Raw genomic sequence first — 12,978 nt, forward strand, 5'->3', positions numbered from 1 at the left:
CTCATTTTCCTTGTAACCTATTCTCTGCACACTCTCATCAATTCTACCATCCGATACATACTTTTACGATCAACTATGTGTGCTCCCAAAAAGACCAAATTTAACCACAGCGACATAAGAGACTGTGAACATTGGAATCTGCAGCTATAAAAACAGAGCAGCTGGAGGAACTCAGTAGGTCAGGAAACATTGGAGGGAAATAGACTGTTGATGTTTCAGGCAGAGACCGTTGATGTTTGGGGCTGAGACCATTCATCTAGACTGAAAGAGTGGAAGGGAAGCAGCCAGTCTAAAGCTGTGGGGGAAGGGTTGGGGCAAGATATAGCAAGTCAAGTCAAGAGAGTTTATTGTCATGAGTCCCAGATAGGACAATGAAATTCTTGCTTTGCTTCAGCACAACAGAATATAGTAGGCATGAATACAAAATGATGGGTTAGGGGGAGTTAATTGGCAGATAACAGTCAGGTGGGGGAGGGAAGGGTGGAGGTGATAAATGGAGCCGAAGGACTGAGGAAGGGTTTCGACCCGAAACATCACCAATTCATCTGCCTAACCTGCAGAGTTACTCCGGCACGCTGTGTCCTAAAGGGCTGCAGATTGTGGAATTGGATGGGGAAGTAAGGTGAAGAGCGGAACTGAATGAGGGGTGGTGGCAGAAGGGAAGGACAGGGAATGGAGGTGTGGGCAATAGGGGGAGGAGGGGTAAAATAAATGGGGTGAAAATTGATGAGATTAAGGTGCGAAGTTGGGGAGAGTAAGAGAGGACCAGAGTAGGAGGAGAGAGAAGGACAGGGAGGCTGCTGGTTGCCTGAAATTAGAGTATTACAGCAAATGAGAAAGCAATTGAGAGGAACTCAGCTTGCTGGGCAGCATCTGTGGAGGAATGTGAACAGGTGGCCCTTCGACTAGATTTGAATAGAATGAAGTAGTCAATGTAAAGAGGTGGGAGAAGGAACAGGCTATGAGCTAGCAAGTAATAGATAGGTAACAGATGAGGAAGCTCCCCCATTGGACTGTTATCGGCCAATTCCTATCTACCCTGTTTCTCTCTCATAAATTGCCTGATTAATTTATGGCTAAAACAGCAGTCTCATTTTAAGGGGAGTGATGAGGCAAATATGAAAATTAGTCTTAGAAGCCATCTCGTAAATTTCTCTCCTCTAATGGATGAAGCATGAACCTCATTTTTTTTGTTCTCCTCATCAGTAGTTTCTAAATAAACCGACATTTCTGTTAATTGTGCAGAGATAAAGTCTTGGATTTTCCCACAGTCACCAAGACCATTAAACCAGAGGATGTATTGGCAAACTCTTCACAAGAATTTAAAGTTAGGTCAATCCCAAAAAATTCTAAAGTGTATTAATGACTTAGAAATTGGAATGCAGTGTACGGCTTCCAAATCTGCAGCGACTGTAACACAAAGTCTGGAAATGCAATAAACAGTGAGACCAAAGAAGACAGGAATATATCAGCAGGTGAAATACAATACAGGGAAGTGTGGGGGGAATAAGGAGATCCAACATAGATTAAGAGGTAGTCTTAAAGGATGTTCAGATTGACAAGAGTTTGGGAGACAATGCATTCATCCTTAAAGAGACAGGGTATTTTCTAAGAGATAAAGGCATTAGGCCACAAAGATTGCATCTGATTGTGTCCCAACTGAAGGACTACATCCAGTCCATTCAACATGGGTGAAGATCCTGAAGAGATGCAGATAAGATTTAGAAGAATGGTTCCTGGGATGAAGGAGTTGTCTGTGGAATTATCTGCCTCAGAGGGCAGTGGAGGCAGGTTCTCTGGATGCTTTCAAGGGAGAGCTAGATAGGGCTCTTAAAAATAGCGGAGTCAGGGGATATGGGGAGAAGGCAGGAACGGGGTACTGAGTGGGGATGATCAGCCATGATCACATTGAATGGCAGTGCTGGCTCGAAGGGCCAAATGACCTACTCCTGCAACTATTGTCTATTGACTTCAGTTACAAAAGTAGAATAAACAATAAGGGGCTGTTGGAAAAATGTGCAGCCACAGAATTCTGGCAAATCTTTGACAGGGTCAATAGTGCGATCACAGGTTTAAGGGGATTCTGAGGAAATCCTTTATTTCCCCACACAGGAAGTAGGAATAAGAAGCACAAGAGAGAGCATGTGTTGTAATCTTGAGGAAATACCAAAGTGCTGGAGAACATCGATATGTTAGGCAGCATCTATGAACGATTACACTTTGGGTCAGGGCCCTTCTTCAAACTGATGACGTCTTCAGTCTGAAGAGGATCCCGACCCAAAACACTTCACGGGGCAGTCACGCTGGCACAGCGGTAGAGTTGCTGCCTTACAGTGAATGCAGCGCCAGAGACCCGGGTTCGATCCCAATTACAGGAGCTGTCTGTACGGAGTCTGTACGGAGTTTGTACATTCTCCCCGTGACCTGCGTGGGTTTTCTCCGAGATCTTCGGTTTCCTCCCACATTCCAAAGACATACAGGTTTGTAGGTTAATTGGTAAATGTAAAAATTGTCCCTAGTAGGTGGAGGATAGTGTTAATGTGCGGGGATCACTGGTCGGCGCGGACCCGGTGGGCCGAAGGGCCTGTTTCCCGGCTGTATCTCTAAACTAAACTAAACCTTCTGTCCATTCTCTCCACAGATGCTGCCTGACCCACTGAGTTCCTCCAGCACTTTCCTTTTTGCTCAGGAAGCAGTAGCATCTGTAATTCACCGCCTCAATGGTTGGTGGAAACAAAATCAATCCGTGCTTTCAAACCGAATTGGACAGTCATTGGTGAAAAGGTAATGTAGAGGGATACCTCGCTGTGCATAACCTTCCAATGAATGAAGTCGCTCCAATAGTAAACTGCTTAAATTTTTTTTAAACCCTGCCTGCAGTTATTGACATAGACAATAGACAATAGACAATAGGTGCAGGAGTAGGCCATTCGGCCCTTCGAGCCAGCACCGCCATTCAATGTGATCATGGCTGATCATCCCCAATCAGTACCCCATTCCTGCCTTCTCCCCATATCCTCTGACTCCGCTATTTTTAAGAGCCCTATCTAGCTCTCTCTAGAAAGCATCCAGAGAACCTGCCTCCACCACACTCCGAGGCATCTTGTATTCATTAATGTATGGCTTGCCCGTTTTAAATTACACTTTCATTCTTTATTGCTCAGTACCAATCCCAATTTTCTTCGACCTTAAACATAATTGAATCCTACATTCAGCATTCATTATCTGACCTCCCCGTGCCCTTGCAATGTATATTGTGTGCTGTCACCATTATTCTGCCCTTCCCCCCCCCACTAAAGCTCTCTTCATTCTGCACAGCATCCGACATTGCAGTTCATGTTGCACTTACTCATTTTTCTGGATCTGTAAAACGTATTCTCTTCCTTCAGCTGTGACTCGGATCTCTGCCCAAGTCGGGTGCTGTGTCCACAGAGAGGGAGGATGGGGAGGGGAAGAAAAGAGAAAAGGCTCAGTCAGATTGCATATATTGAGTTGTAGTTCATTCACGTAGTTTAGTAATACAGTACGGAAATAGGTCCTTAAACCCACCGAGTCCACGTTGACCATTGATCATCTGTTCACACTAGTTCCATGTTTTGTTTTGTTTAGTTTAGAGACACGGCGTGGATATAGGCCCTTTGGCCCAGCAAGGCCACACCACCCATACATCACCTCTTCAAACTAGTTCCACGCCATCCCGCTTTCGCATCCACTCGCCACACACTAAGGGCAATTTATAGAGGCACATTAACCCACAAACCCACACATGGGATGTGGGAGGAAACTGGAACAGCCAAAGCAAACCCATGTTCTACACACGGTCACAGGAAGAACGTGCAAACTCCACACATACAACACCCAAGGTCAGAATTGAACCAAGGTCTCTGAAGCCGAGCATGCAGCTCTACTGGCTGCGCCCCTGTGCAGCGACTGGTCTCATGTTTATTTGCACCAATTTCAGACCATGGTGTTGGAAACCGGTATTTGCATCATTTGCAGCCAAGAGTACTTCGTCTGCACCCACTGAGTACAAGGCTTCAAGCACAGCTCCATAGTGTGTCCCTCCCCCTTGTAGGCTGGGAAAGAGATGAATCAGACAAACCAAGGCAAGCTGTGTGAAGGGATAATCCACCTCAACCATACCAAAATAAATTTGCTTACCAAAACAATTTTTAAAATATATAAGAACTCGCATTTATACAGCACCTTTCACAATCTTAGTTGTACTGCAGTGGACGCAGTCAATCTCTCCCTCCCACCCTCTTTTTAACATGCAGTGAATGGAAACCTCACCTCTCCAGGATTTCATAAGACAACCCACCCACTCTGAACAAGTTCAATGGATGTCTCATCCAGAAAAAGGGAGTCATGTAATCTTAGCCTCGATTACACACTCTTCTGTTTTGTTTATGGCCTTTTGTCCTGAGTTAGAAGGGGTGAATCTGTGGAATTCTTTGCCACAGTATGCTGTGGAGGCCAAGTCAATGGATATTTTTAAGGCAAAGATAGATAGATTCTTGATTGGTACTGGTGTCAGGGGTTATGGGGGGGGGGGGGGGGGGGGGGGGGGAGGCAGGAGAATGGGGTTAGGAGTAAGAGACAGATCAGCAGGTGTAGACTTGATGGGCCGAATGGCCCAATTCTGTTCCTATCACTTATGACCTTATGATCAATCACTAAAATAAATACAACCTAATTAAAAAGAGCAGTAAATGGTTATTTTCAAAATGCAGATCGTGCAGTTTAAACTGCAGATGCTGCAGCAAGTAAGACTATAATTGTTCTGTCTGGGACATATGACAATAAAACACTCTTGAATCTTGACTCTCTCTCTTGGAAATCTAATTAAAACATAATAATTTCCTGTAATTATTTTAGATTCCCTGCATGTGCATTCTGTTTTAATTTTCAAATATCAAGTGTGTGCAGTTGTGTGCAGACCTCTAGCATGACATGCAGTATACCTTATTAAATGAGCCACCGTAATTTAGTGGGGGCGCATGTGATTAATGTCTTATGTTGTCAGCTGCATCAACCAGTCTCAATGCTTCAAAATGGACAGACCACCCACCCGTTCATGATTAATCCTGATACTTCTGCTGAATACTCCACAAAAAGGTGTGTATGAGGTGCAGCACCAGATTTACCCAAGAACCTGTTGTTTTATTTTTAGAGATACAGCGTTGAATTGGACCCTTCGGCATACCGAGTCCGCACCGACCAGCGATCCCCGCACATTAACACTATCCTACACACACTAGGGACAATTTTACATTCATACCAAGCCAATTAACCTACAAACCTGTACGTCTTTGGAGTGTGGGAGGAAACCGAAGATCTTGGAGAAAACCAACGAGGGGAGAACGTACAAACTCCGTACAGACAGCACCCATAGTCGGGATCGAACCCGGGTCTCCGGTGCTGCGCTGTAAGGCAGCAACTCTACCGCTGCGCCACTGTGCCTGTTGCTTTAACTTGATAATAAGTGGATCTTAACCCATTAACATGTTCATGCCCAGTAGCTGATTACCTTTGTAATTCATTGTAACTACCTCTCAGCTATGAAGCTCAGATGAGACACTAAATTTAGTGTTTTCTTTCCTCTTGAGAGGAGAACAGCAGAGACTAAATGACTTGATTTGAAAGAAGTGTAGGGATATTCTCCACAAAAACCTATTCTTCAGCCAGTATCACTGCATCAATACTGCGGACATAATTGCCAGCGAACTGTTTGGATCCAACAACATAAGCTGCAGATGTTATAATCTGAAGCAACAAAAAAATACGTCAGCAGGTTGAGCTGCATCTGTGGAGGAAAAGGAATGGCTGGCGTTTCAGGTTGAGACCCTGCATCAGGACAGAAAGTGTAGAGGGAAGATAGCACATTAAAGTTAGATAGAGCTCTAGGGGCTAGTGGAATCAAGGGATATGGGGAGAAGGCAGGCACGGGTTATTGATAGGGGACGCTCAGCCATGATCACAATGAATGGCGGTGCTGGCTCAAAGGGCCGAATGGCCTCCTCCTGCACCTATTTTCTATGTTTCTATGTTTGTATGTTACATTAAAGTGAGAGAGAGAACGGGGGGGGAAGCAAGACAGGAGCTCCCACAAAGGGTGGTGGGTGTGTGTATGGAACAAGCTGCCAGAGGAGGTAGTTGAGGCTGGGACCATCCCATCGTTTAAGAAACAGCTAGACAGGTACATGGATAGCACAGGTTTGGAGGGATATGGACCAAGCGCAGGCAGATGGGACTAGTGTAGCTGGGACGTGTTGGTCGGTGTGCGGGGCCGGCCTTAAGCCAATTGGACCAATTGGGCCCCGCGACTGAGGGGTCCCCCATTCTAGGCTGGTGGGCAACAGGGAGCTGTACAGGGACGACATTCTCCCTGACCACTGACTAAAACATTGATTGCAAGGAGCTGGTTGCAACCGCAGAGCCCATAATATTAATAAACCTTCATTAAATAACGCGTGGAATAATGCCGTTTAATGGTAATTAGCAGCTATGGTAAAGGTTGGAAGCCAGCGGAAGGACTGACAGTCAGACGAGAGCAAGAGAGATTAAGGCAGTGTATAATCCATAGCACCTTAGTGTACAATTTCATAATATATATTAAATAACAGGGCTGACAGACCTTGGATAGGAACCTGGGGCTTAGCAAAATTGTTCCCAATTGGGCCCCGCACCTCCTACTAGGTCATAGGTGGGATTAGGTGGAGGTACGGCAGTGCAGTGTTGAGACAATGACTGACAGGTGGAAATAAAAGAAAAATAACAAAATACGCTGATGGAGACAGGGATGGAGAGGAATCTAGGGAATAGGGGGAGAGGGGTGGGGAACATGGACAAAGGAAGAGGGAGACCTCCTTGGGAGGACTTGAGGCAGTGGGAAAGGAACATGATGGGCGTGTTACCAGAATCTTGAAACTTCAATGGTCATACCATTTGATTGTAGGATCCCTAAGCAGAATGGGAGGCAAGTTTGTTTTTGGCCTCACCTTAGCAGTGGAAAAGGCCAAAGATAGACACATTAGTGTGGGATTAGGAACAGGAGTTGAAGTGCAATGCAAATGGAAACTCAGAACAGCCATTGCCCACAGAGCACACATGCACTGCAGATCAGTCAACCAATCTACACCTTGTATGCACTGGAATTTAGAAGGATAAGAGGGGATCTTATAGAAACATGTAAAATTCTTAGAGGATTGGGCAGGGTAGATGCAGGAAAAATGTTCCTGATGTTGGGGGAGTCCAGAACAAGGGGTCACAGTTTAAGAATAAGGGGTAGGCCATTTAGGATTGAGATGAGGAAAAACCTTTTCACCCAGAGAGTTGTGAATCTGTGGAATTCTCTGCCACAGAAGGCAGTGGAAGCCAATTCACTGGATGTTTTCAAGAGAGTTAGATTTAGCTCTTACGGCTAAGGGAATCAAGGGAAATGGGGAAAAAGCCAGAACGGGGTACTGATTTCAGCCATGATCATATTGAATGGCGGTGCTGGCTCGAAGGGCCGAAAGGCCTACTCCTGCACCTATTTTTTATGTTTTCCATGACACGCCAATGTTGAGGAGGCCTCATCACAAGTTATGAATGTGATAGACCGAGTTGGAGTAGGTGGATCTGAATCTCTGCCTCACCTGGAAGAACTGTTTAGGTCCATGGATAGTGGGGAGGGAGGTGGTGTAAGGACAAGTGCGGCACCTTCTGCAATTGCAGGAGAAAGTACCAGATGAGGAAAGATGAATGGACAAAGGATTCAGAGAGAGACAGTGGTCCTTGTGGAAAGCAGGAATGGGGGACAGAGGGGGAGATGTGACTGGTGATAGGAACCCATTAGAGCTTGTGGCAGTGGCAGAGGATGATGTGCTGGATACAGAGCAGAATGGAGTGAAGGCTGTCCAGGGAAGGGGGTGGTGAGAACAGATGTGCAGGTTCCATCAATCACTGCAGGGTGAAGTCACATTGCCTGATGGAAGAAGATATTTCAGAGCTGACGCGGCAGAGGCGGAGAAACAGAAAGTGACGATGTCCTTGCCAGAGACTGGGTGGCCTTATCAGAGACTGGGTGGGAGGAGGTTTCGTAAAAGGTAGCTGTTGAAGCCTGTAGGTTTATATCAGTAAAAATCAGTAAATAGTTTGTCTTCTGAGATAGGGGACAGAGAGAAGCAGAAAAGGAAGAGAAATATAAAAAGTGGACCTGAGGCAGTGAATTTGAGGCAGTGGATGAAATCGATGAATTCTGCATGAGTGCAGGAAGCAGAACCAATGCAAGTGTTGGTGTAACAGAGGAAGAGTTTGGGAGAGGTAACCCATTTGGAATTTGCAACAAGGACCATTCCATATAGCCAACAAAAAGACAGGTGTGTCTGGCACCCGTGTGAGTGCCCATAGTCACACCTTTGTTTTGCAGGAAGCGAGAGGAAACAAAGGAAAAGATGCTGAGGCCAAGAATAGTTTCTGCCAGGCATACGAGTGTTGGTTGGAAGGACTGGTTGGGTCTTTGTTCCAGTAAAAGAGGACTCCAAGACCATTTCTTATGGGGGATAGTGGTGTATAGAGACTCGACATTCATGATAAAGGTGAAGCAGTTGGGATCAATGCATGTGACCTGCCCTCAAGAGTTTTTGCAGAGTCATCACAGGATACTAATTGGTCTCCATTGTATATGGTGATACACGGTGGCTCAGTGGTAGAGTTGCTGCCTTACAGCGCCAGGTACCCAGTTCGATCCCAACTAAGAGTGCTCTCTGCATGGAGTTTGTGCGTTCACCCCGTGACTTGCGTGGAGTTTTCACCGGGTGCTCTGGTTTCCTCCCACACTCCAAAGACATAGGTTAATTGGCTTAGTAAAATTGTGTGTGCAAGATAGTGTTAACGTGTGGGGATTGTTGGTCGGTGCAGACTCGGTGGGCCAAAGGGCCTGTTTCCATGCCGTACCTATAAAGTTCATCTTGTTATCAAGTCTAGACACTAAGTGGTTTATCAATTACATCTTTCGGGGCATTGGGCAACCAATGGATCCTGGTTCCAAATCAGAATTTGTCAATTGTTAATCGGTTTGGAACATCATAAGTGATATTCAATGTAACACCAACACAATTTTCCGGTTCTCCAGTTAACAAACTTCATCTGGCTATCAGGTTATGCAGTATGATGAATGACTTAATTGGCGTGATAAGCCAGTCAGCTGGTCAACTTCCTGTACCTGATTATGAGACAGAAGGTTTTCCGAAGGTCCTGAGGAGAGCCACCGTGGTTCCATTATTTCATATTTGGTGATGTGCTCGTACATTGGAGTTTCTGTCTTCAAGTTACTGTTTCTCTCTGGGAAACAAAAAAAGGTCAATGAGATTTAACAGGCAGCACATGATCTGAGAACCTGCAGTCATTGTTTCGCCTTCCAGACTTCTCACTTGTGTCCCCGATTCATCTTCCCATTAAGTGGGGTGATTGTGTGTGTGCAGTGCTGGGAGTTCATCGCCTCCACTTTAACAGAGTGTGGCTGAATACAGACATGGTGATCGGTGCCTCTGTGTATATACTTGGTACCATGGCACACAATTCACACTGCCCCTCCCTCATCCATTTCACACTCCCCCACCACACCTTCAACTTGAACCCCCCATCCTCTACCAAGAATATCACACATTACAGTAAAGGGCCAGGCCCTTTGACTCACAATGTATGATTGACTGAAAGCTAAACCCAGCTGCCAAGGCAAGATACATGTTCCGATATGCCCTACCTGTTTGTGTATCTGTCTAAACTCTTCTTAAATGTTGCAATCATATCTGTTTCTAGCATGTCCCTTGCAGCAGGTCCCAGGCACGTACCACTCTCTGTATATAGGCCTTGCAAATGTCCTTTATACTTTCCTCCTCTCATCTGAATCCCATACCCTTGAGCATTTGATATTTCCACGCTGGGGAAAAGACTCTGACCACCTTCCGAAAATATTTGCCTCTCATAATTTTATACAGCTATCAGATCGGCCTCAGTGAAAACATTCCAAGATTCGCCAACATCTCCTTCTTAGCTGATGTTCTCCAATTCTGGCAACATCCTGGTGAACAGCATCTGCACTCTCTCCAAAGCCCACGTGTCCTGCAATGGGGCAATTCTCCAAATGTGCCGCAACTAAAACTTTTATACAGATGCAATATGACTTGACTACCTTGATGTTCAATTCTGCTACCAATGAAGGAACGCATGCCATCTACCACCATTACTACCCTACCCAGTTATCATACCACGATAGGTTCCTTCAAGAGAAAAACAAATCAGGTGCAACATATCAGGGTGGCACGGTGGCGCAGCAGAGTTGCTGCTTTACAGAGTTTACAGCACCAGAGACCCGGGTTCAATCCCGACTATGGGCGCTGTCTGTACGGAGTTTGTACGTTCTCCCCGTGACCTGCGTGGGTTTTCTCTGAGATCTTCGGTTTTCTCCCACATTCCAAAGGCATACAGGTTTGCAGGTTAATTGGCTTGCTATAAATTATAAATTGTTCCTAGTGTGTGTAGGGTAGTGTTAATGTGCGGGGGTCGCTGGTCGGTGCAGACTCGGTGTGCCGAAGGGCTTGTTTCCGCACTGTATCTCGAAACTAAACTAGTCAGCAGGCAGGTACACAAAATAGCTGGGAAAACTCAGCGGGTGCAGCAGCATCTATGGAGCGAAGGAAATAGGCGACGTTTCGGGCCGAAACCCTTCTTCAGACTGATGGGGGGTGGGAGAAAGAAGGAAAAGGGGAGGAGGAGGAGGAGCCCGAGGGCGGGCGGATGGGAGGGTGGGAGGAGACAGCTAGAGGGTTAAGGAAGGGGAGGAGACAGCAAGGGCTAGCCAAATTGGGAGAATTCAATGTTAATGCCATACGGACGCAAGGTCCCCAGACGGAATATGAGGTGCTGTTCCTCCAATTTCCGCTGTTGCTCACTCTGGCAATGGAGGAGACCCAGGACAGAGAGGTCGGATTGGGAATGGGAGGGGGAGTTGAAGTGCTGAGCCACCGGGAGTTCAGGTAGGTTATTGCGGACTGAGCGGAGGTGTTCGGCGAAACGATCGCCCAACCTACGCTTGGTCTCACCGATGTAAATCAGCTGACATCTAGAGCAGCGGATGCAGTAGATGAGGTTGGAGGAGATACAGGTGAACCTTTGTCGCACCTGGAATGACTGCTTGGGTCCTTGAATGGAGTCGAGGGGGGAGGTGAAGGGACAGGTGTTGCATTTCTTGCGGTTGCAACGGAAAGTGCCCGGGGAGGGGGTGGTGCGGGAGGGAAGGGAAGAATTGACGAGGGAGTTGCGGAGGGAGCGGTCTTTGCGGAAGGCAGACATGGGGGGAGATGGGAAGATGTGGCGAGTGGTGGGGTCACGTTGGAGGTGGCGGAAATGGCGGAGGATTATGTGTTCTTAGTCTTAGTCAGCAAGCAGGCTGTTTTTTTGCCCTGTTGATTCTCTGTAACTCAATGTTTTACTCAGCACTCGCCAATTCTCATTAACCCTTCTGTTATTCTGCAACATTTCACAGAAAAGAGCAAAATAATTTGGGGCTTCAAAGAGAAATAAATCACCCTATGAACATTACCACTGGTGAGGGAATGTGTTTACTGGAGCCTTTTCAAAGATATGTTCTCAATGCAATGATTTAAGGTTGGCTCAAATTGCTGAAGTTGAATACCGTTACTATTCTGTTTCCCCACCCTGGAATATATTAACTCGTCTGCTAATCCTGCACCGTGTATCAGTTGCATTCAGTTCCCGACGATTTCCTGTTTTGCTCCCTTGACCTCTCTCCGGGAGGAGCTGACTCGCCCCAGCAGGAGGTGGAAAAGGTAAAGTTTCCAAAGAGCCCTCACTGTGAGAGTGGCCTTGAGCGAGGTCAATCCAACTCAATGCATGCCAAACTGCAGCGCAAACATGAACTGTGAACTGCTGCAGAGTAGCTGACTGTGCAGATGCATTGTGTAGGAAGGAACTGCAGATGCTGGTTTAAACCAAAGATAGACAATCTTTTGCGTCTGAAGAAGGGTCTCGATCACAAAGGAACGAACTACTGATGTTGGTTATGGCCAAAGATAGACACAGAATGCTGGAGTAACTCAGTGGGACTGGCATCATCTCTGGAGAGAAGGAATGGGTTATCTCTGTGATGTCTTGTCTTCACACCTTACCCTTCCATATCTCTGTGTCTCCCTCTCCCATGACTCTCAGTCTGAAGAAGGGTCTTGATCTGAAACGTCACCCATTCCTTCTCTCCAGATTTGCTGCCAGTCCCGCTGAGTTACTCCAGCATTTTGTGTCTATGTGCAGATGCATTGCTGCACATAAAAATGGATATTGTGCACAGGTTTAAAGAGACAGAGAAAACAACATAGAATCAGAATAATCTGCCACAGTCAAACAGAATACTTAGTTTCTTCCCCTCCATTTTCAGTATGAATCAGGGTTCAGACTAGAACGTCAACGCATCATTTTTTTCTCCAGAGATACTGGAGTTACTCCAGTACTTTGTGTCTGTCTTCCGTGTAAACCAGCATCTGCAGTTTCTTTCTACACATACTTAATAAAACTGTTGAACTGCATACTTCTATGAGTAATTACATCATATGAGCAAACATCTTTGTTAGAGTAATGCAATATTTAACTAATATATTATGATTTTTTAGATCAGCATTTGTTGTTTAGTGTTTTTAAAGATTTTAAAAGAGTTTTAGTAAAAAAAAACAACTGTCTGGGGCAGCATTTAACAGAGGAAATATGGGTGTGACTTGGTTAAATGCAAAAGACTGATCTTATCTTTATTTGAGAGACACTTGTAATCACATTAGACAAGATGGTGTTAGATAAGAAAGAAGGGCGTTGGGCAGAAAAGTTACCTCAGTGGTTTAGCCCTGAAAATAGTACGCCAGAGTAGATGTACTCAATCGTACCTTGCTGCCTGTGAACATTTGCTAATTCCAGGGATTTGGCTACCTT

The 12,978-nt window shown here is 45.8% G+C and overlaps 1 protein-coding gene across 2 annotated transcripts in view; it reads right to left on the reverse strand.

Annotated features, from left to right (window-relative positions):
- adam19 (ADAM metallopeptidase domain 19) overlaps positions 1-12,978 on the reverse strand; it is a 157,962-nt gene that overhangs the window by 121,513 nt on the left and 23,471 nt on the right. For both annotated transcript variants that reach the window (XM_033029967.1, XM_033029968.1), the window contains 2 exons: positions 9,209-9,327; positions 3,350-3,420 (listed from right to left, as the gene is read on the reverse strand). In XM_033029967.1, coding sequence (XP_032885858.1) covers positions 3,350-3,420; positions 9,209-9,327 — 190 coding nt within the window. The remainder of the gene's footprint in view (positions 1-3,349; positions 3,421-9,208; positions 9,328-12,978) is intronic.

Source organism: Amblyraja radiata, chromosome 11 (genome assembly GCF_010909765.2).
Source record: "Amblyraja radiata isolate CabotCenter1 chromosome 11, sAmbRad1.1.pri, whole genome shotgun sequence".
Lineage (NCBI taxonomy): Eukaryota > Metazoa > Chordata > Chondrichthyes > Rajiformes > Rajidae > Amblyraja > Amblyraja radiata.